Raw genomic sequence first — 23,517 nt, forward strand, 5'->3', positions numbered from 1 at the left:
GTTTGTTAAGAATTCAGTGAGTCTGCCTGCTGCTCGGCATTCTGGGTAGATTTGTTGGTGCTGCAGGCCCTGCGGTGCATTGCCTCACCCTGCTCAGTGTCTGATCACCGTGCCCGGCTGTGAACTCGTCGCCCTGTCAGAAACTCTGCCTCCGTCTCCATGCAAACTGAAGCTGATGGTTGGGCAGTTTGCTGCCGTGCCGACTGGATAGACTCGCTGTGTCATTTCCAGGGCTTTCCGACAAGGTCTAATTCATAATGGATACATCACGGCAGTTTTTACAACCAAAGATGGTACATTTTCACCCCATCCCCCTTGTTTGTACAATTAGAATTTCAGTAGATTTTTTTTTTTTTTGAGAAAGCCTGTCTTTTGTTATCTCACTGCTACCAAAGAGAAAGAGCTTTGGGTTGCCTGTGCTGTGGCCTGAATATCGAAGAGGCATAATATAATCTGTTATGCAATGGCTCTATTGTATGTGTGTGTGTGTATGCATGTGTGTGTGTCTGAGTGTGTCGCTCTTCTTAAAAGCAGCATGTTAGAATCCTCTCGGTCGTGGGTGTTTGCACAGTGTGCATGGGCATGTCCTTGGGCAACAGAAATGAGCTATTGAAAGTGGACTGAACCCACATCGGCAGAGGGGTCGCGTGGCATGTGTCATGCTCGGAATTAAAAAGAAAAGAGCTCTGAAGCAAAAGAAAGGAAGCGCCGAGATGCGCCATCAGAAAGCCAAGGACATAAAAGTGTCATCCTGGAACAGCTTCCCATTTACTCTCCTGTGTCTGCTGCTAATCCTTGGACATATAAAGACAGAGGGTTTTGCACTACTTTCTGTGCTACAGTTCATGTCACAACACCCATCGGTGTCTGTAGTGCTTTATTGGCCGGATAAAGTGCAACAGCTGTTTGTGTTTCTTCACTGAAAATTCATATTCAAGTGTGGTGGTCATGGAGCAGTACTCATAACCAACTTTATAGGTTCAGGTTCTGGGTAGACCGCTGTCATTGTACAGTCAAACAGGGAACTTACCCTAGATTACCTCTGTAGTTACCCAACTGCATATATTGCATAACATGTAAAAACAATGGGATCTGTGTATACTGCCGAGATCAGGGTTTCTTTCAAGGAAAACATTGTACCTAATAATCAGTTAAGAACCAAACGATTGAAATTTGCATCCATACCACTAAAAACATCCTGTTTTTTTGGCAACACACTTTACTCTTCTTTCTGCAAGGATGTTGTTTGGTAGCACTAGTGTGAGCTGCACTAGTCAACATGCATAAAACAATGCAAAACCTGCTTTAAAGTCAGTCCCTATGTACTGTAAATTGGTGTGTAGATGGATGAATGACCATATTTGCGGCTGGTTTCTGAATCACTGAGCGGGCTTTGGATGCGTGATCATCCTAAAAGTGACAGTGGGGATAGGTCTCGGGGGGGGTTGCTCCATTGCAGTTGACTAAGCCTCCTCTCTGCATCTCTTCTGCTCCCCAGGACAGTGCACTACGAGGGGGGAGCCGTGTCCATCCACGCCCGCTCCCTCTGGAGGCTGGAGACGCTGCGAGTTGCGTAAGTCAATGCCGCTCTCCGCACAAGGTCAGGGGTCAGGGCTCCAGGGGCGAGGTCACCTTCTCCCAGGTGGGGCCGGCGGGGTATTGCACCGACACCGTTTGTGGGTCTGTGGGGCCCGTTCCTGAGGGTGCTGATCGGAGATCCTTAAATATCTTCATCCTGACTCTCCTGGCTGTGGCGATGCGGCAAATTATGCAACGCCTAATGATCCAGTGTGGAGGATCTCACACTTGGATTAATGTGGACGCTAAGGTCTGCATGCATTTAAAGAGTCTAATTAAGCACAGTGTAAAATTTCCACTGAATTGAGGCCGTTGCACAATATCGTTTCATTGTGCATGAGGGCTTAGCAGGCGATGCTCTGTCCTGATTGGTTTATTTTACCGATTTTATAAATACACTGCACTGCGAGGCCTGCGGCATTCTGTCAAATTGACATTTTGGGTTCACGGCCGCATAAAGGAGGGCACGGGAGAACAGGCCTTGCTTAGAAATTTTAGAAATCTTTACCCAAACTAAAACTAAAAAAAGGTCACGTAATCTTTGTAAAGTTAAAAATCCCACAATGAATATGTAGTTAAGTGCTCGTCTATTTTAAACCAAATTATTCCATCAAAATGGCAAAATGTCTTCAACCCTCACCTTGTAGTTAAATCCTCTGTATGAGGCTGCCCTCATTAATCACATTGCAGAATGTGCTGCTAGTTTCTTTTCTGTAGAAAGTAGAGATGAATGTGCCAGCTTGCATGCTGCAGCGATTGCCTCGGTGCAGTGTCTCATGGCCGGGGTTTAAAACTTCGCAGTCATCTAATTGCTTCCCCGAAGCCTGCTATCAAAGTGTTTGTCAGACTCGCGCCTCCATGGGGCCCCCAAGCTCGGACAGGCTGTTCAACAAAGGAGCAGGGGGGGTTTTTCAAGGTGAGATGCAGCTACGCAATTCGGGCTCTGGAAGGCGCAGGCCCTCCTTTTTGAGAGTCCCTCCTCACCTCTCCTGTCTCTGTCCAGGTGGAGTGGTAGCCACACCCGCTGGGGACAGCCCTTCCGGCTGAGGCATGTCACCACGGGGAAGTACCTCAGCCTCATGGACGACAAGGGCCTGCTGCTGATGGACAAGGAGAAAGCCGACGTCAAGTCCACTGCCTTCTGCTTCCGCTCGTCAAAGGTTCGCGCCGGTTCCTCCATTTTACGACCACACCACGTCCAGAGACGCTCGCTGTCACTTCCTCACCAGACACTTGAGTGTGAAACTTTAGTAACTTTTCTTTGTTATAAGAGAGTCTTAGAAATGACTGAATATAAATGTCATGGTTTACACAGTAATTGGCATTTCCTCATTTAGACTGTGGCACCATTTTCATTTGTTGCCTCAGACAAATTTTTGGTTCATCCATAAGTAAGGCTTCAAAAGGGAAGCCCCATTCAAGGGTTAAAGGTTGTTCCCTTTTATAATTTGTACCAAGCAGCTCTTTAAATACTTGCATCCACCAGCTCTCATCCGGTATGTTGGAATCGAAACCATCCTCCTCCAGTTGATGACGCACGCTGGTTCTACTACGAGCCAGCACTTTTCATAAGTGTGAAAAAAAGAAATGCTTTTTCTGTGAATCGCACTCTGGTCACTGAAAGACACTGAGTACCATGCAGAATGTGTGTATTAATGTGTGGTTTGTGCATGGTAGCATTTTTTTACAGATCAAAGTAAAACACAGCTAGAAAATTGACGCACAGATTCTTTCAATGGTGCATGAGTTGCAGATCAAAATAGTCTTTCTTCAGAAACTTTTTTCCACAATGCAACATGTACCAAATAAAAGAGATGCTGACGCACCACATAGCTGAAACACACAGCTGGGAGGAGAAAGGCCAGCGTTACCTGCTGGCACTCTGAGAGTCACATTTTATTTATATCAGCTCTTAACTGCACTCCACTCACCATCAGACTTGTATGGATTCTTGCTCATCCCAATGGAGTGGTTTCTAGTGAGCCATCTACCGGTTCCACACCAGAGGCTCCGAAAGTGCTTTTATTGGCTGATAAGTGATTGCGTCCACATGTTTGTTGGTGCTGCGGAGATTTATGTCCTCCGCTGCAAGAGAGGACTTTCTGATTAATATCATGTGCGAAAATAATAGCTCTTTGCTGACAGGTCCCATCCTGTCATCATTTTCTCCCGCTTCTAGCAGTTTATAAGTATACGATTGCATCTTTTCCAAGCTGTTGCAGCGCAGTGGCTTGGTGTGTGTTTGTGTACGCGCTTCTGACATGGCGCAACAGGTTATCAGGAGCTCTTTAAATGGGAAATGAAGAGTCTTCACTGCGTGTGGAGAGAGGTGGCCCTATCAGAGGCACACGCGCACACACACACACACACACACACACACACACACACACACACACACACACACACACAAACACACACACACTCAGACCACACCCTTCAGACTGGCGGTGGCATACCTTTTGTACCAGTGGGTGCATTTTGGCTGGTTTAAATAAAAATACAGTTGCTCTCCATTGTGGTCACTGTGTCTTTCACACCATCCCTGGAACTGTAATACCCCTATATACACAGCTCTCCTCCAGATCTGTCATGTTGATGTTAAAAGCATAACAATGAAGAGATCTTTGCGGGAGATCTTTTGGGTCACTTTTGATCAGTAAAAATTCAACGAGGTGGCCTTTTCTGTACTTCCCACGATGCCCTGCAGGAAAAGCTGGACGTAGGGGTGAGGAAGGAGGTTGATGGCATGGGAGTCCCAGACATCAAGTACGGCGACTCGGTGTGCTACATCCAGCACGTGGACACCTGCCTGTGGCTAACGTACCAGTCTGTGGACGCCAAGTGTGCACGAATGGGTGGTGTGCAGCGCAAGGTAACGCACTCCAGAGGGATGTCTTCAGAAATGCAGGAAGGTGTATACAAACAGTGAAACACACTGAGGCTTGAAGTAGGGTAATGAAGTAATCCTAAACCAGGGTTCGTGTCCCATCTGGGTTGTGAGTTCATGTCCCATCTGGGGTGAATGTTTGGGGCGAGAGTGTTGCATCATGGTAAAGGAGCAGGACTCGTAACTGAAAGGTTGCCCGTTCGATTCCCCACTGGGGCACTGCTGCTATACCCTTGGGCAAGTTACTAAATCCAAAGCTGCCTCAGTAATGATCCAGCTGTATAAATGGATGACATGTAAAAATTGTGATCTATGTAAGTCACTCTGCATAAGTGTCTGCCAAATGCCAATAATGTAATGTAATGGTGTTCCAATAGGCCATTATGTAATGTCTGTAGAAACAAGGGCCTCCTAACAGCTTTCCTGGTTGGTTCTTTTCAAAACAGATCTATACAATGTCGAAGGACAAGCTATAGAAGAATTTGCTGCTCTCATGAGATGGTTTGAAAGACATTTTAAGTCAAAATGTCATAGCTGTAGATAATAAGAGAGAAATGTAAGCTTTTTGACATTGTTAGCATAGTATCTGTTTAATGGTTTTATTCATATGAGATGCCCTTGGGCGAGCTTCTGTGGAGGGCTCATTAAGAAGGCATAAAGCATTGGGTTAGTCATTACTTTTCTCTTGGCATGCAGTCACTGGTGTAGCGTAGCTGAGAGGGCAGATAGAGCTCCCCAGGGCTGCTGTGGGGAGAGCAGCCCTGCTGTCCTGGAAGTGGCGTGAAGCCCGGGTGTGAATGACTCTTTCAGGCCATCATGCACCACGAGGGACACATGGATGATGGGCTGACACTGTCCCGCTCGCAGCACGAGGAGTCCCGCACCGCCAGGGTCATCCGCAGCACTGTCTTCCTCTTCAACCGCTTCATCAGGTAATCGCACCTATAGCCCTGCCACCCGATCAGGTGATCACACTGAAGGCCCTCCCCTATCAGATGATCACGCTTAAGGCCCTCCCCCATCAGGTGAATTAAACCTGAGAGAGTTCCCCCTTCTGCAGACAGGATGGTGCCTGTCACCCTGTCCTTCCCCAGTTAGAGAGGTCACATTAGTGGAGCTTTTCTGCACCAGTGAAACCTCATTTTCAATGACGTTTCAGGGGACTGGATGCCCTGAGCAAAAAAGGGAAGACCTCAACGCTAGATCTGCCAATCGAGTCGGTCAGCCTGAGCCTCCAGGATCTGATTGGCTACTTCCAGCCGCCTGACGAGCACCTGGAGCACGAGGACAAGCAGAACAGGCTTCGGGCGTTGAAGAACAGACAGAATCTCTTCCAGGAAGAGGTAACCCATCCACCCCGCCGAGGACATCAGGCTAGCGCTCCCAGAGCGATTCAGCAAGGCGAGATGAATTGCGATACCAATGCAGGTCATGCTGAAAGGCGAATGAATCTTGAGCAAGAAACGCCTCTGCATTCAGCGCTGCTGACATTCCTTGCTTCTGACATTTGGTGTACCAGCTGGCCTGCTTCCCCCTTCGATTAATAGTTTCAACACTTCCACCGCTCCATGTGACTGACTGCAGCGCGGCACAATATTGCCACGTAATAATTCCCACTTTAGGTTAGATGTGAAATATCTTTCCAGTTTCATCAGTGTCGGATGTCAGGAACACAGAAAACAATCAAACTTATTGTGAGGTGTTTATGACAGCTAAAAATCAAACTTATTGTGAGGTGTTTTGACAGCTATTCCGCTTTCTGCTCTCCAACCAAGCTACATCATATTGAATTTAAGATTGACATAGAATAAATTTAACATGTAAAATTACCAGGCAGATATCTTACTTTTCTTCGAATTGCATTTCTCAGAACTTGAAAATACCAATGCATAAAAATCAACCACGGCAATAAGATGAGCTTGAAAATTGTTGTAAAGAGACCTGGCAGGGGAGTATGCATAAATAGTAATGCGAGATGAGAAAGTGGTGGGTGGAGCTTTCATGTGCTGTCAATCATTGATTCATAAGAACCAATCAAAATATTTTGCAGACAGTATCAATAGGAACACCATTGACAACACATGGCAGCCTCACACACTTAAGGGTACATGAGGCCTCAGTCTAGCATCACTACAGTTTTTCCACAGCCTTATACTGACAGGTCACTAGAGCTGGGTTAATGAAAACATGCCCGATCACAAATTGCTAGGGGAACATACCAACCATTTTCTAATCGAGGAGCCATTGAGTGTTCTCCATCTCATGCTGGGGCCCAGGGTTGCATGTGTCATGTGGCTTGTGTGTTTCTCCCTCTTCTCTTCCAGGGCATGATTAACTTGGTCCTGGAGTGTATCGACCGCCTACACGTGTACAGCAGCGCAGCGCATTTCGCTGATGTGGCCGGGAAGGAAGCCGGAGAGGCCTGGAAGTCTATACTAAACTCATTATACGAGCTACTGGGTGAGGACAACCTGCGGCGAGCAGGCCGCTATCGGCACCGCCAGCCTTGCTTTGACAAGCTCAGTGCTTTTAAATCCATGATGCCTGTGCTTTCTGAGAGCCCCTCTGTATGTGAACAGGCCCTTTTGGCCTCGTCCACATGTAGAAAGTGCCGTAGCGTGTATGGCCATTCCCGCGTCTGGGTAATTCAATATCCCGGCTTTTTACCGACTGGCGAGATGAGATGGGGGGACAGCGGCAGCACTGTGGCTTGAATCTTTCATAAGGACGCTAATGGCTGGCTGGCACTTTCCTTTCTCCAGTGGATTTTGCCATGTTAAAGCAAACCGCAACCAGTGACAGCAGCTGAATGCTCTTAATTGGCATCTGGTTGCTTGCCATGGCTCCCTGTCTAAATCCTGCATTGATTTTAATAGCTTTATGACTTTTTAATCATCTGTGTGCGTATCAAGCCAGTGGAGGTTGTGTCAGCGCATTAACGGGAAACAGAAAAGACCGGGCAAAACGGATGTTTCACACAGATGAACGTTTATGGCTTTCAGACTTGGGGAGCGTGAACCGCTCATGCTTTCATAACACAATGCATCTTAATTAGCTGGGGATGGGTGTCAAGGCTCAATACAGTTTCTAATTCTCTCCCCCCCCTCCTCTTTCTAAGCGGCTCTGATAAGAGGAAACAGGAAGAACTGTGCTCAGTTTTCCGGCTCCCTGGATTGGCTGATCAGCAGGCTGGAGAGACTGGAGGCCTCCTCTGGTAGGTACCGACATCTCATTGGTTCTGCTGTGGCAACTAGGTCCCATAATCCTCCTGGTTTTCTCCAGGGCCCCTGGGCAGGGTCCAGATTTTACAAGGGCATGTCCATTCATCTTGAAATCCCCTCTTCCTTATTTACTTGATCAGACAGCAGGCTCTCTCCAGACTCTTGTGTCTGCCCATATATCACATCCCTGGTTTGATGTTGAACAGTACTGTTTTTGCCCTGGGTGTAGCTATCACTAGATCAGTAACTGCAAAAAGAAAGGAGCAACTGTACTTGTAGGCTTCAGCCTATTACTATAGATGGGATGTGTTTCAAAACCCCTTTGCAGATGGCTGTCAGTTAATGGTGAGAGAGACAATGAGCAAGCTTTCACACGCCTTCTTAATCAGAGAAGGACTTTTTTCCTCATGAAAAATAGTCACAATGTATTGTAGTCAAATATGTCTTTCATGCCGCCTCTCCTTCTCACAACAGGACAGCGTGATTACACACCCTGGTTTGATTTAGCTTGATTTGTGCTCAAGTTACTTGAGCTGCTCAGTTCTGATGTGGACACTCAATGTGATGAGCAGGAATTAATTGTCAACCACAAATGTTGTTTTGGGTTAAATGCTGCCCCATGCAGGACAGACTGGGGGGCCTTCCTTTGTTGCTGTTACTACATCAAGTTCAAAGAGTTCAAAATTGCCCTAGTAAACATTCGGTTGTATAAATGGACCATATGTGAAATTGTAACCTATTTAAGTCGCTGTGGATAAGAGCATCTGCTAAATGACAATAATGTAATGTAAAGAGCGGGGTTAGATCCATGGTTTTAGGACTGCAGTCACATGTAGGTGCGGGTGGGTGCCGTGAGGTGAGGTGAGGACCCGCAGTATATTTTGGATAGAGAAAGGGTACTTGTTCCGCACGCCATCGGCATGTTAAAGCACCTCCACACTTGGTGAGCGGCCAGAGCGCTGCTGCGCTGATGTTGAAGAGCCGCGGGGCTGCGGGGAGTGTGGGAAGCGGGGGGGTCGGAGGAGGGGGGGGGCACTCTGTTAAAGCGCGAGATCGCATTGATGCGCGCACGCTCGGCGGTTTATTTTCGTTGCGCGGGCTGCTTCCGCGGAATCTCTCGGCCCACGTGTCAGATGCGATCATGGTGGGGGGGTGGGGGGCTTGGGGGGGGGGGGCTCCCATCAGAGCGAGGCGTGCCACTGAGCTGCGGTTAAGAATTCATAGAGATGGAGTGCGCGCTCAAATCCGAGGCCCCCACACAGAGAGTGGGCGGATGACAGCCAGAGATGGACAATCACTTTAAATCCCTTGAATTATGAAATCAGAGCACGCACAGTTCACCATCTTTCTGCAGTAGGAATGGCCCGCTTTCCCAAAAAATATGCATTTTTGGCTGTAGTGTTCGCAATCGCAGTATTATGTAACATGGAGGTACTATACGTTTCCTTATATAGCTAGCGGTCATGGTTTAAGCATTTTATAGAGGACTGCAGCAGTACTTTGTGCACGTCCTCTTGGTTCGATTACTCAGAGAAGCACACTTGAACCTTCTCCATCTCTTAATCGCAGCGTTCCTTGGTTAAAAAAGGACGGAAGTTTCAATGAAAGTGGCGTGCATAGAGTCCATTGGTAGTAAGTTCGGTGAGGACGCAGCCGTTGCAGAATTGTGATAAGCCGTGCCTAATAGGAGTGAGTCATTCCCTGTAAAAAAAATTCCCTACTGAGTTGTTTTTGGTGAGGTGACTCAGAACCGTCGGCCGCATCCCACTCGCTTTAGTCAGATGGCAACAGACGGCTTTTCTGGGCGCCCACAGCCCGGCTTGTGACAGAGCCCAACAGCCTCTCCGTCATTTTCAGCGCTAATTCCCCCAGCAAGGAAGGCGGTCATCACAGTAATCCCAAGACCTCCTTGTTAGCTGGAGGGAAAAGACATTATAATGTGTTTTAAGGTATTATGCAGTATTAACAATTATGACTAAGGCTGAAGTTAGTGTATTTTCCACCTGCGTTGTTTGCCCCCACCTGCTGTGTTTTTAAATGTGCGGGCAAGAAAGGCTTTGTGTAATTGTAAATGTGTTTTTCTTCTTATCTGTGTTTGTAACCGTATTAGGAATTCTGGAGGTTTTGCATTGTGTGCTTGTGGAAAGCCCAGAGGCCCTCAACATCATCAAAGAAGGCCACATCAAATCCATTATTTCCCTCCTGGACAAACATGGCCGGAATCACAAGGTATGAGGACATGAACATGAACGCATCGCAAATTGCTCAAAGTGGGAATTGCAAGGTTGTGGCACAATAGCATTAGAGTGTAGATAAAGCCCTGAGTGGAGTACCAGTGCATAAATGCACCATATGCCCATGTCACAAATGCTCCACGCTTGCATACTTAGGATATTCCAGTTGTGCTCAAGAAGTGCCTTGATCTGGTCAAAGCGATTATTGAACGAACTGTAGTTTTCAAACTCCTCAACTGGAATTTGAGTTGCAAATGAAAACATTTGTAGCCACTCCTAATCACACCCTAAAGAACCCAGTAGCTAATTGGCGTATTTATGTTGAGGAAAAATAAAACACTTTATCAAATACAGCCTAATTGTTTTCTTGTTTCATATTACCCAGAGATTTAAATAGAAGGCTCTGTTGCACAAGGCCTCTTGGCGCGTGGTGTACTTCAAAGAGATTGCGCTTAACTGTGCCCCATTTTCCTGTGGAGGGTAGTGAAGTAGACTACTTCAGTGTGTCTTTTGTGCGCTTTGTGCTCTTGTCTTCCAAAGGGGTGCATGGAGTGTGCTGTGTGAATGTGTGCCTGTGTCCCCTTGGCTCTGGATAGTTTGTAGAATGGGCTTAATGGCCATCACAGCTATGACACAGTGCTCCCTGTATGTGTGTGTGTGTGTGTCTGTGTGTTAGTTTAACTAAAAGCACACTCTCTTACTATTATTAATTGTTGTGTACCTTACAGTAGGTCCTGGATGTGCTTTGCTCCCTGTGTGTGTGTGTGTGTGCTTGTGTGTGTGTCGTTCTGTGCACGTGTGACGAACAGCGAACACCAGACTCACGGTGTTATCCGTGTTGCGTGTCTCAGGTGCTGGACGTGCTGTGCTCCCTGTGCGTGTGTCACGGCGTGGCGGTGCGCTCTAACCAGCACCTCATCTGTGACAACTTACTGCCGGGACGAGATCTGCTCCTCCAGACACGCCTGGTCAATCACGTCAGCAGGTGGGGCATGTTCCCTCCCCGGTCCCCCTGTCACACTTCTCCTCCTCCTCCTCCAGCCCTCTCCTTTCTGCTCAGCTGGAACAGACTGCACCAAGCACTGTACTGTTCAAACATTGAAATGAACTTTAGGTATCCAGTGAGAGTAGGTTTTCCTGAGCAATCTAAAGCTCAAGCACTGGTATGTAACTGAATTATCAGTTTGTCAGGTTTGTCTCTTATGTACGGTATCAAAAGTTTTAGCACACCTGACTGAGCACATGTTTCTCATTATTTTAAAGACATTATCTTAAAGAAATGCTTGGAATTTTTATTCACGAGTGAAGTTGATGTCTATGTATGAATTTCATTCCAAAGCAAAAATTTTAATTTTAAAAACTATTTTTGGCTACTTTGAAGAATCTATATATAAGATAGTTTTGATTTGTTTAACACTTTTTTGGTCACTGCATAATTCCATTTTTTCATAGTTTTGATGTCTTTACTAATATTCTAAAATGTGGAAAATATTGAAAATAAAGCAAAAAATCTTCTATGAGTAGGTGTGTCCAAACATTTGACCGGTGCTGTAAATGTTGCTAACTTTATTTTTCTCTCTGGTCTCGTCAAAGCATGCGGCCGAACATCTTCCTGGGCATCAGCGAGGGCTCGGCCCAGTACAAGAAGTGGTACTACGAGCTGATCGTGGACCGGGTGGAGCCCTTTGTCACGGCGGAGGCCACCCACCTGCGTGTGGGCTGGGCCACCACCGATGGCTACTCACCCTACCCCGGGGGAGGGGAGGGCTGGGGGGGCAACGGAGTCGGGGACGATCTGTACTCCTACGGCTTCGACGGGCTTCACCTGTGGTCAGGTAAGAAGGGGCTGGGGCTTGGCTCGCCAGCGGATTGCCTGCTAGCAGAGCGCGTGATGGAGAGAAGCTTTCTCCTTTCTTTGCTCCATTACGACTTTACAGCTGAACTCTCAGGTGCTCTGGGCTGAAAATAGAAACATTTGCTACAGTGAGTCATGGATGTCATATGCTTCATGAATTGCCTATCAACCAATACAGACAACTGCTAAAAAGCTTGATCTATCAAATTCTGTGAGTTTCTGTCGATACAAATTTTTCTCTGCAACATGGAAATAAGTGATATGTAATTCACTCAATTTCATATTTTCACAATAGTAAAACTATGACTGATGAGCAATAACAATGACAAAACACCCAATAGGTGTTAATACATAACAGCTCTCCTCTGTAGTCAGGGGTGATGCTCTGTCCTTTTAAATGAAAATCCTTACATTCCCTACTGGTATTAAGGAGTTAAAATGCGGGATGATTTTTAGATCAGTTCTCTTTTCATTTTCTGGTGAGTGAGAGCTGGGGGTTATTGAAGTGCCCATGTGTAGTGGTTACATGCTTCTGCAGGCATTGCTAACACTTCCTTAAGTGAGGAAGTGTTCACACCTTCAGTGTTCAGTGCCCTCCCCCAAAGTTGTCAGCCGCACCCTGTGAGGCACTGCCATTCTTGACACTTGCTTCGCATGTTTGGGCCAGTGTTGAGGGGAGAGGGGTTATTGAGATTGCTTGTGAGGAGGGGGTCACGTCACCTCAGTGTGCACTTTCACAGGGGAGGGGGTCACTGCCGCCGAAATGTGCTATTGGCTCCTGCTCCTCGGCGGTGCCATGCTTGATTATCGCAAAGCCTCAGAACTGTTAAAAAGCACACCATCCCATAAAGTGCCGAGGAAAAGCAGTGGGTGTGCTTTAGCCCTCCGCTATTTTGAAATGTCTTCCGTGAATTCTATTTTAACACCCAAGCAACTGAATCACGCAGGTTGTTAATGCAACCAGCCTAATTATAGGATTGTATGGGATCTGTTGTCTAACACATATTATTTTCAGATTTTATCAGAAGCTGGAATAACAAGAAAATTGATCTTTGAGTCATGTGCGAAAATGGTTATCGGGGAGCGAGGCTGATGATGGGAGTTGGCTGTATTCAGTCACAGAGCCCATTGTACAATATCTGAGTGGGACAGAATAATCACAGAAATAGTCCGGTGTACACTGTATCTCCCTTCCTGCTGAGGAGGATAATATTGATGTTTCTGCTTCGGGGGGAACAAAGAGATAAATCCAGAGCTTGGCTCAATTTCTGCTGCATGTATCACTGGATTTTATTTTATGTATTTTATTCCACTGCGTAACCCAATTGGTCCGCTTCTTTAAGAGATCCAATGTCTGGCGTGTCTCTTTCGATGTCCCTGGACATTCGCAGAGACCGTCAGGCAGCAGACGCCCCCTGACGGCAGTGGCAGGCAGTGTAGAATGCCGGGTAAGGAGCAGGGCTCATAACTGAAAGGTTGCTGGTTCAATTCCCTGTTGGGGCACTGCTGTTGTACCCTTGGGCAAGGTACTTAACCCACGACAGTCAATGTCCATGTGTATAAATGGATAACATTTCAGAAAACTGTAACCTGTGTTATGTTAAGTCACTCGGGATAACAGCGTCTGCTAAATGACAATAATGTAATGTAATGACGAGGAGTGATGTCTTTTCACCTGGGGTCTATGTGCTCCTGTCCACCCCACCCACAGGCTGCATCGCCCGCACAGTGAGCTCACCCAACCAGCACCTCCTCCGTGCCGACGACGTGGTCAGCTGCTGCCTGGACCTCAGCGCCCCCAGCATCTCTTTCCGCATCAACGGCCAGCCCGTCCAGGGGATGTTCGAGAACTTCAACTCCGACGGGCTCTTCTTCCCTGTCACCAGCTTCTCGGCAGGGGTGAAGTGAGTGTCCGACCTCTGTTCTTGGCCGACTCCACGAACGTGAGCCCGCGTTAGCGTCATTTGGCTGGCCGACGGTCTTTGGCGTTGCCCATTAGGCCTTGGTACTTAATCACACACTCAGCCCTGTCCAATAATTGTTCAATTATTAGCATCTCAGAGGGAGAATTTAGCACGAGAGCGGACAGCCCGCCATGAATGGGGCATACTTTGTCATAATGCAATTACACGAGTTCCCTGAAGCAGTAGGTTAATTGTTTTACCATCGATTTCATATTATTCTCCTTTTGTCCATACTGCTGACTGGGGAAAGGTACTGTCTGATCCAGGCGTATTGTGAGGCCTCAATAAGGAGTACAGCATCAGTCAGTTGGTTTTGTTGTATGGTTGATCTATTAAAGCTAGCCTAATCTAATTACAGGATAGCTATGGACGATCAAAGGGCTAGAGCTCTTGAACAGCGGCAGTTTTAGTGTTGAAATTATGGATCAAGTTCAAGGAATGCCCACTTTGTGTGCAGTAATAGATCACTGCCCTCCAGTAACAGAATTACCGGACATCAGACATCCATTCACGATGCCGCGTGCTAGTTTGGCTAGCTGTAGCAATGCAGAAAAGCACACGTCAACGTTTGTGTGCAATTTCCCTAACAAGGATGGGGCGTGCTGTACAATATCAGGCTCAGAGACACACCGGGGGTTTACCTCTGACTGTGTCCGCTACTGGTAGTTTCATGAAGATGGAGGAATTATTTTGTGACACCATTTAAATCTGTTAGAGGCAATAGCAGTGGGGAGGTAAATAGGTTTCAAACTGAGAGGGAGATTGCCAGTAGATCAATTTGGTTTCCAAGAGCATGACGACAGACAGCACTGAACACCTTTTGGCTAAATGCGACCCGTCATGAAATACCAAATACAGAATAGGGAATATGATTTTCCTTTTTCTATAGTGTTTTTGAAAAATTCGTTCGGCACGTTTGGGACCAGTAGACTGCTGTGCTGCGCTGTGTGTGCCATTTTCCATGGCATTGCAAAGAGCAGGAGAGTGATTTCAGTACCTGATTTCTAAATAAAAGTCCCAGCTCTTGAACATCCCATCCACACAGGACAACATGAACGACTGAGCCGTTTGTGTTACCTGCTTCCTCCTTGCAGAGTGCGCTTCCTGTTGGGTGGGCGGCACGGAGAGTTTAAGTTCCTCCCGCCCCCCGGATACGCTCCGTGTTTCGAGGCGCTACTGCCCCGAGAGAAGATGAGGGTGGAGCACAGCCAAGAGTACAAGCAGGACCACGGCGGCATGCGCGACCTGCTGGGCCCCACTGTGACCCTCACGCAAGCGGCCTTCACCCCAATGCCTGTAGACACCAGCCAGGTACATTACATTACATTGCATTACATTCATTTAGTAGTTGGTCCTATTCAGATTGACTTTCAGCGCAAAAGAACAGACGTTTATGCATTCAAGCTGAATGAGCAACAGTGTGAGAACAGGCTAACAACACTCCCAGACTCCCAGAGTGAGTGTGAGCATAGCACTATTCAAGCCCTACCACAAGTGAACTTGTACAGTCTGACTAGACAGCGTAGAAACTAAGGGAAGCCAAGTGCACACACTACCATACATCACAGACTCTAGATCACAGAATGTAATTGTGATACAAAATAAATAGCAAGTAATGCAAGTAATACAAGTAGCATCTGCTAAGCAGTTGGGACTGGGGTGGAACTGAGATGCAGTCTGAAGAGGTGGGTCTTCAGGTGCAGTGCCCTGCTTTTCAGAGGATGGCTCAGTTCTTAAGCATCATGTGGTCGTGCTAAACAGCAGTGAAATTTCTGTGTGGCTTTTATTCACTGTTAGATCGTTCTGCCGCCGCACTTGGAGCGGATCCGGGAGAAGCTGGCGGAGAACATCCACGAGCTCTGGGTTATGAACAAGATCGAGCTAGGCTGGACATATGGAACTGTGAGTACTCATTGAGGAAATGCTCAGGCTGCTGACGGCTTACATGCTCCAGAGGCTTAGACCGCAGGCTACCCCCGCCATGTCATTCCAGGTGCACACGCTCTCTTTGGCTAGGCCTCTCTGGCCCTGTGTCAGGTCTGCTCGTTACGTTACATTACCCTTCATTTGGCAGGTTCTTTCATCCAGGGTGACCTATGGGGCAGAGTTACTTCTCGTGGTTACATCATCACACCAGAACATCTAGGCCAAAAGACAAAACAAATTTGCTCAGGGCTTGGGAAGAAGCAACAGCGTCATGGCAGAAATGGAACTGCCAAACATCTGAGCCCTAAAAAAACATGCAAAAACTAAGCTTGCAAGTACCAAGTCCTAGAGGGGCTTGGTACAGTGCTTGAGTGCAAATTATGGAGTTACAATCACTTTTTCCTTATAGACAGTAGCCAGTCAAAGGTTTGGACACAACAGGTTAAGATAATGAGAAACATGCATTCAAAGACATTTTGATTGAAAGACTTATGCTTACATGTTTGAAATTTGTTTCTTAGACAAATATAAATAGTGAAGTCAATGCCTATGTGTTAATTTCTTTCCCAAAAAATTATTTTTAAAAAATATTTTGTGGCTACTTTGAAGAATCTAAACTATAGATAGTATTGATTTGTTTAACACTTTTGCGTCACTGTATAGGTCCATTCGTGTTATTTCCTAGTTTTGATGTTTTTACTATTATTCCAAAATGTGGAAAATAGTAAAAAATAAAGAAAAACCCTTCTGTGAGTTGTCCAAACTTTTGACTGGCACTGAATGTTAGCATGAATCCTACAGGGGAGCTCACAGGCTACTGTGGTGCCATGTTGTAAGAAGGGTGAGTCGACGGCGGCACAGGAGAATGGTACTAGCCGAGGATTGCTCTTGTATAAGGGGGAGCCCTGCTACTCCATGAGCAAGTGAACTAGGGATCCCGCCATTCTGAAAGAAACAGGCAGCACTTTCCAGTAATGATTGAAAGAGTCCACCCTTTGCAGAGGGGTCCTAGAGGTGGTGGGTTAGAAACAGTGGACCATCGAAATGGGGTGTACAAGAGTATAGGGGAATTGAGAAGGTAGGCTGGAGCCGTTTTAGAGGTGTGTTTTGGACTGTACCTAGGCCAACATCAGTTCAACCTGTTCAATCGTCAGTAGTTCAAACTGGTGAATGGGGCTGGTGGAGGGAGAGCATCAGGTACACAGAGTTCTGGACGAGCTGGAGGGGCGTGGTGGCAGTGCATCTGATAGTTACAGCTGCACTGCAGAAGGAAATGGGGAAGCACCAGATCCTGAACTAGCACCTGTCTGGATTAGGCTGTGAATGGATTAGCCTGTGTATCTGCCCCACCTCAGAGACTGGGTGTGGTATTGAAGGCTGACCTCCTCTGCAGGTCCATAAGAAATCGGCTGTTCCAATGAACTGTTGTTTTGCTCAGACTCACAGGCTGACATTCAAGTCCCAGTTTGCCAAAATGGCGTTTGGGAGGGAAAAGAGTAGCGTGCATGTTGTGTTTCAGAGCTGAAGCGGGCTTGTGTGTCATTAGTATTATTTAAGGAATGTTCTTGTATGGCCTTTGAGTTAGACAAGTGAAATTAAACATCTGCTGAAAAATATCTGGCACACACTCCCCACACAATTCAATGACAGGAATATAATCAATGGGTCCATAATGACAGGGCCCCTGCAGAGAGCGAGGGAGTGTGGGCCTGCCTTTAGAGCTCTAAATGCTAGGAGGACTCTCAGAAACAACAGCGGAGATACGACTGCAGTTTTGCTGTAGGTAGGACGTTTTTTTCTATGCAGCTGCCACAAATCAGAATGTGAAAATGTAGAACTGCATTTTAAAACGCTGGAGGCAGGAGCTGAAGTTTCAACATAACACTGCTTGCTTTGCTTAAGGGCTTTTTTGCTTCACTGGCTCATTATATTCACGTTACAATACAGCAGTTTTTGATTTCTTGTGATAATATGATAATGTAATATAGTATACCAGCAGCTGCTGCAGAGCAACGAGAGAATGAGGAAGTATATGCAAGGAGCAAAATATTTTGGCTCTTTTCAGAGGTACCGTAGGTGAGCACAGTCAGCAGTTCTACAAGTATTCACACTGTAGGCAGCAGTCCATCCACATGAAGATGGTGTGAGCTCCCCTATTCCCTTCTGTCGAGAATGACGGAAGCTGTTTCCTGCTGAATTCTGTGTCAGTGTGCCATTACTGCTGATACGGCCCCTCTCCCCATGCGCTGTGGGGGGAGACGGCCTAAGAGCCTAATTTAGGGATCAGTCTTTCATGTCAGTCTCCCTTAGGGGAGGTGTTCCCTGTGCTCAGGGGAGGTTACCCCTGTGCTCCCTACACTGAGGACACTGCTGTGCCCTTACAGCGCTAATTAGAGCCTCTCCACCACAACCACTGTGATTGCTGTAAAGGGGGACAGTATGCCCGCATGTCACTCTCACGGGTTTTGTTTTTTCATTTTTTGGGCCATTATTGCTGTCCTCCTTAACCAAACTGCAGTGATTCTGCAGGACATACGTGAAGCATGACTAAATAACACAACTGACTCCAATAGTTAGTTGTGATGTCCAATAAAGGCAGATCTGTACGAAAATGAATTATATTGTAATATATTGAGAGATATGTTGTTCAGCAGAGATATGAGATATGTCTGTTCCATTTATTTCATATACATTTACATTACACTAATGTAAAGTGGAAATGTAAATTGCAATATACCAAAACGGCAATAATTTACACATTTTCAAAATATTCATTAAGTTAAAAAATATGTATTATCCAGAATTTATTCTCAATATAATATTGTTTGTATGGGGATGCTGAGTGCCTTTATTGTAAGGGAAAGGCACAGTAGCGTGCCCTGTCTCAGAGGCAGAAGGGAGACAGCAGCAGACATCAGGAGGTCACTGACATCACGGAGCCAAACCAACCAGGAGAAAAGGAAACGTCATGCGCTTGCATTATATTCAAGGGGTGATTGCAGTTCCTTTTTCAAAACCTCTATCTGTCTTCACTTGTGCGTCAGGTGCGAGACGACAACAAGAGGCAACATCCCTGCCTGGTCGAGTTCTCCAAACTTCCGGAGCAAGAGCGCAGCTACAATCTGCAGATGTCCCTGGAGACGCTGAAGTAAGCTTGCACAGTTCATTACTTGTTGAGTGCGGTGGGACTAAATGTTTCGGTCCCCCTGCTAAAGGCCATAACTTGTGCTGTCACTCGTCGTGCCTTGACACTAAGGGCTCCATTCAAACTAAGTGCAATCCATTTTGTCCTTAAATAACTTTAATGAGTCATGAGTTGTAGGTAATGTTCCCATTTCTTACAATTCTCCCATTTCTTACTATTTACATTCATTCTGACTGTCAAAGACATAATTCTGTGCAAGGAATGAAACGAAAAACAATTTTTAGTCACTCAAAGGACAACAATGGGGCAGCAGTGTCGCATAGCGGTTAAGGAGCAGGTCTTGTAACCGAAAGGTTGCCGGTTCGATCCCCGTTGGGCCGCTGCTGTACCCTTGGGCAAGACCCACAGTTGCCTCAGTAAATATCCAGCTGTATCAATGGATAACATTGTAAAGAACTGTAACCTATGTAAGTTGCTTTGGATAAAAGCGTCTGCCAAATGAATAAATGTAAATGTTTAAATGCATTGTTGTTATTATGGAAACATGGGAGAAAAATGATTTATGAACATACAATTCCAGTGTATCAATTTTTTAATGAAAATCCATCTAAAAAAAACACATTTGTTAATAATAAGAGGTGTAATTTCCTTCTCTGGCTCCTATTGTTCTTTTTCAGTAATAGAAATAACAGATAGCTAATTATACATTGTGGGTAATTTGCTACTTAATCGGCACTAGAGATTTCGTGGTATGTCTGTGATTAGGAATGAAGTGTTATAGTATTTCATTTCTCAGATTAATTTTTAGACTGTAGACTTTCCCGTCCCAGTCAAACAGCAGGGCCGTGCGGTTGTATATCAAGAGCGATGCGGTGATGTGGACAACATCTGATGAGACGTGATTAAACAAAGATGTATTACAGGAAAGATTTTTCTTGAATGACTGGGAATGATGTGATTGGGTGAATGCTCCCACTGGTGCCCGGCGCACCGTGCCGTTAACTCAATTTCACCACCATCCACATTTATTTATTTCTTTTAACGAGACTGTGCGTACCCAATTCTGAGAGCAATTCTGAACCTTCGGGGGACGACATTGTTGGTTTTAATTGATTCCATAATTGTGGGAACAGCCTCGGAAGTGCGAGACGCCGAGATCAGACATGACGAGAGCACTATCTAAATGCAAAAATGGCACCCATGACCCGAATCTCACACACAGACGCCACTCAGGTTTTTTCCTTTAATTAAATCTCCAACATTTTAATGGAGTGTGTGATAGACAGAGGCATGCAGGCACTGGAAACTGAATATTATTCTTACGTATATTGATTTTTGGTCATTAAGTCCACCAGGAGAAGTGAAAAAGAAGTGCACATCGATTTTTCCGGCATACTTCATAGCTTCATAGCATTACCTTCCAATCGCAACCCTTGCCAGCCGAAAAGGACAAAGGTTATGAATATAGAGCAAGCCTGCCAAAAGACACGCACTTCAAAGGGAAGTGGCTGTTTTGATCTGCGCACGGATGTGTCTGCTCTCGTTTCAGTGAAATGCGAGGCTAGGTCTGCACTTCCAGTCTAGACTAAAGAGACTGTATTCAAGGTCAGTGACCTTCCAATTGACGTCACAGGGAAGGCTCAGGGTGTGCGGATGCTTCTAATGGATGTTTTATGGTTTGTCTGTAACCCTTTAAGGTCAGGTATGTTTGCTAATTTAGCTGGGGACCCTCATAGGCTACGGTCCCATATGGGTTAGAGTGGTTGGTGTTAGTTTGACAGGAGGCCCTGAGGATGATCTCCCAGTGAGAGCAGCCTTTGAGTATCCATTATGTTTCCTTTCTCCCAAAGGACTCTTCTCGCCCTGGGCTGCCACGTGGGTGTGGCTGACGAACACGCTGAGGAGAAAGTAAAAAACCTGAAGCTGTCCACTAAGTAAGTTACACTGGCCAGTCAGAAATCTCAGCTTTCCACCAGGGAGGGAGATTTTGCTGGTCATTCAAACATCACGGGATGAATTTCATTTGAATTGCAAGGAAATGATGATTATGATTACTGTTATTAGTACTGCATTGATTTTTTTTATCATTTAGAGACATGAGCCATATGTTGTTCTGCTGTTGCAGCATAATGAATAAACATAAAAGTTTTTAGTAAATGAACAAAAAACTGAAACAGACATAATGCAGACATATTTAACCTTATGAAATGGTCATAGGATTGAGAATGAGGGCCATTTTTAGTGGCTGTTGAGTATCTCCCCATTCATCTGTGCATGACTCCCTACACAAGGATTTGACTCTGAAATTTGGTACAAGCCTTTTCAAAAAAGCAATATGTGTACAAAATTGCAACTGCATTTGTTAGAATAATAACAATTTGTGTGGAAATATGCTGTAAGGATGCTGTAAAAGCCACTTTGATTGGGTTGCTTTTGCATAAGATTCATCATTTAGAGCATATCATAAAAACCAACTCTTCATTTATGTATAATTAAATATTTGCTTTAAATTGCATGTATAAAAATAGAAAAATTGTTAATATATGCAGAAATATATCGTTTACATTGTGGTACCCCTATAAAATACATATTTCTTACATCTTATATTCATATGCAACGTTCTTCCCGAGAGGGGGGTTTTTCAAAAATTAAGATTCCTTCCTTGTGGTGCATGTTTGCAAGCTGGGGTTTGCCCCCTGTTATCCTTTTTTTGCAGTTACGAGCTGTCAAGTGGATACAAGCCTGCTCCCATGGACCTGAGCCATATCAAGCTGGCGTCCACCCAGGAAGCCATGGTGGACAAGCTGGCGGAGAATGCTCACAACGTGTGGGCCAGAGACAGAATCAGGCAGGGCTGGACCTACGGCATCCAGCAGGCATGTACCACAGACTCGGCACTTTAGTTGGGGGGGGGGAGGGGTAGAGGGCGTGTGGCTGGTGTGAGGTCACTTAAACGGCAGGATGGAGGTCACGCAGAAAGCATCCGCCCCTGCATTTTTAATAGGGGGAGGCTGTGTCAGGAGACACCGTCATTGCTCTGCAGGCAGGTGTGCTGGTGCACTGAGAAGGCGGCTGTTCTCGGCACCTCATTCATTTCTTGCAGTTCCTTCGGTTCTCTCCCTCTCTGCGGAGATCTGAATGGCTGAGAAGACCAAATAGGCATCGCGCTGCCTCTATGAACGAGAGGCGCGAGCCAAAAAGCGCTAATTGGGAGAGCTGATGAATGGAGAGATGAGCCGAGGGATTAGCCCTGCCCTGGTTCTTGAGGGCATTCGTGGGAGGTGTCTGTGGGAGGTGTGCGAGAAAACCTGCAAAAAAATGGAGCGGGATAAACCAAGCAGTGAAAAGTGGAAGGCGCTCCAGGACAGAGGAGTCTATTTGTGTCCTCAGGTTGTATTGAGATCCTCACAGGCTACAACAAAAGCATGTCCAATGTACCCCAGTTTTATAGGCTGCATAAAAATTTCTTAAAATTAGCTCAGCAGACACCCCCTTATGCATGGTGGGTCTCAACTGGTATCGCTATGGGGATGATACTGTCACTGATATAGATACTGGCAGCCAGTTCAGGTTAACATTGCTCAGCGATACCATAACAATGGGCCTCCAAAGATTCAAGTCCTGTTCCCTGATCGTAATGCCACGCTATCCCTAATGGCCACTAGTCATGGTGTCAAACCTTGACTCTCACCACCATACTGGTGAGAAGGATACTAAGGTATCTCCCCCTTCATATGCCCCTTGGTGTATTAGATAAAGGTGTTATAACTGCCTTTCCTCTTCACACCCCCCATTGGTGTAGGATATGAGGGTGTTATAACACCCTTGAACCTTCATTTCCCCCCTAAGTGTATTATGTGAAAGCATTATAACTGCCTTCAGCCTTCAAATCCCTCTGTGGTATGGAATATAAACATGGTACAACTGCTTTTGTTCCCTTGGTGTAGGGCATGAAGGTGTTATAACTACTTTCAGCCTTCAAATCCCCCTGTGTGTAAAATATAAAGGTGTTATAACTGCCTTTCCCCCTCATATCCCTCCCGGTGCAGGATGTGAAAAACAGACGAAACCCTCGGCTTGTCCCGTACGCCCTGCTGGACGAGAGGACCAAAAAGTCCAACAAGGACAGCCTAAGAGAGGCGGTCCGCACCCTCCTGGGGTACGGCTACAATCTGGAGGCCCCCGACCAGGACCATGGTACGTGACCTAACCCTTCATCGCCTACAATCCCTCAGAGCTCTTCAGCTAAAAGAGGGGCACATGTGAGAGTCAGTCTGTGCCCTCCTGGGGTATAGCTACAATCTGGCGGCCCCTGACCAGGACCACGGTATGTTAGCTATCCCTTAGCCGTTAACGATCCCTTAGCACGGCCACGTGAGTGTCAGTGCTTGATGTGTCTTCAGCTAAAAAGCTACGAAGGGGTACGTCCCTCCATTTTAGGAACAGCGCTGATAAAACCGTGCTGGCGCTTCCCAGTGTGAAATTTCCCCAGCGCTTCCGTTGCCTTTTTTTATGACAGGCTGTATTTTACGCGGAGCGCAGTCTTTTCCCCTCACTGCATGATGAGATTCATTGCTTTATTACTGCCCCGTGCCTTTTGTTGGCTGTAAAAGCGCGGCCGCAGTGACTCACTTTTATCTGTTCCCCCCCCCCCCCCCGGACCGGGAGTCGGAGGGTGCCCCGACGTGGTCAAGGTGCTGCCAGAGA

The 23,517-nt window shown here is 46.3% G+C and overlaps 1 protein-coding gene across 1 annotated transcript in view; it reads left to right on the forward strand.

The window, feature by feature from the left end:
* Nucleotides 1-23,517, forward strand: part of ryr2a (ryanodine receptor 2a (cardiac)) — a 167,242-nt gene that overhangs the window by 81,519 nt on the left and 62,206 nt on the right. The window contains exons 10-26 of the mRNA XM_036525633.1: nt 1,499-1,573; nt 2,582-2,738; nt 4,286-4,450; nt 5,276-5,397; nt 5,625-5,808; nt 6,790-6,925; nt 7,584-7,679; nt 9,797-9,915; nt 10,772-10,905; nt 11,514-11,755; nt 13,487-13,679; nt 14,834-15,050; nt 15,537-15,641; nt 18,710-18,813; nt 20,661-20,744; nt 21,527-21,686; nt 22,860-23,007. Coding sequence (XP_036381526.1) covers nt 1,499-1,573; nt 2,582-2,738; nt 4,286-4,450; nt 5,276-5,397; nt 5,625-5,808; nt 6,790-6,925; nt 7,584-7,679; nt 9,797-9,915; nt 10,772-10,905; nt 11,514-11,755; nt 13,487-13,679; nt 14,834-15,050; nt 15,537-15,641; nt 18,710-18,813; nt 20,661-20,744; nt 21,527-21,686; nt 22,860-23,007 — 2,441 coding nt within the window. The remainder of the gene's footprint in view (nt 1-1,498; nt 1,574-2,581; nt 2,739-4,285; nt 4,451-5,275; nt 5,398-5,624; nt 5,809-6,789; nt 6,926-7,583; nt 7,680-9,796; nt 9,916-10,771; nt 10,906-11,513; nt 11,756-13,486; nt 13,680-14,833; nt 15,051-15,536; nt 15,642-18,709; nt 18,814-20,660; nt 20,745-21,526; nt 21,687-22,859; nt 23,008-23,517) is intronic.

Source organism: Megalops cyprinoides, chromosome 1 (assembly GCF_013368585.1).
Source record: "Megalops cyprinoides isolate fMegCyp1 chromosome 1, fMegCyp1.pri, whole genome shotgun sequence".
NCBI classification, from domain to species: Eukaryota; Metazoa; Chordata; class Actinopteri; order Elopiformes; family Megalopidae; genus Megalops; species Megalops cyprinoides.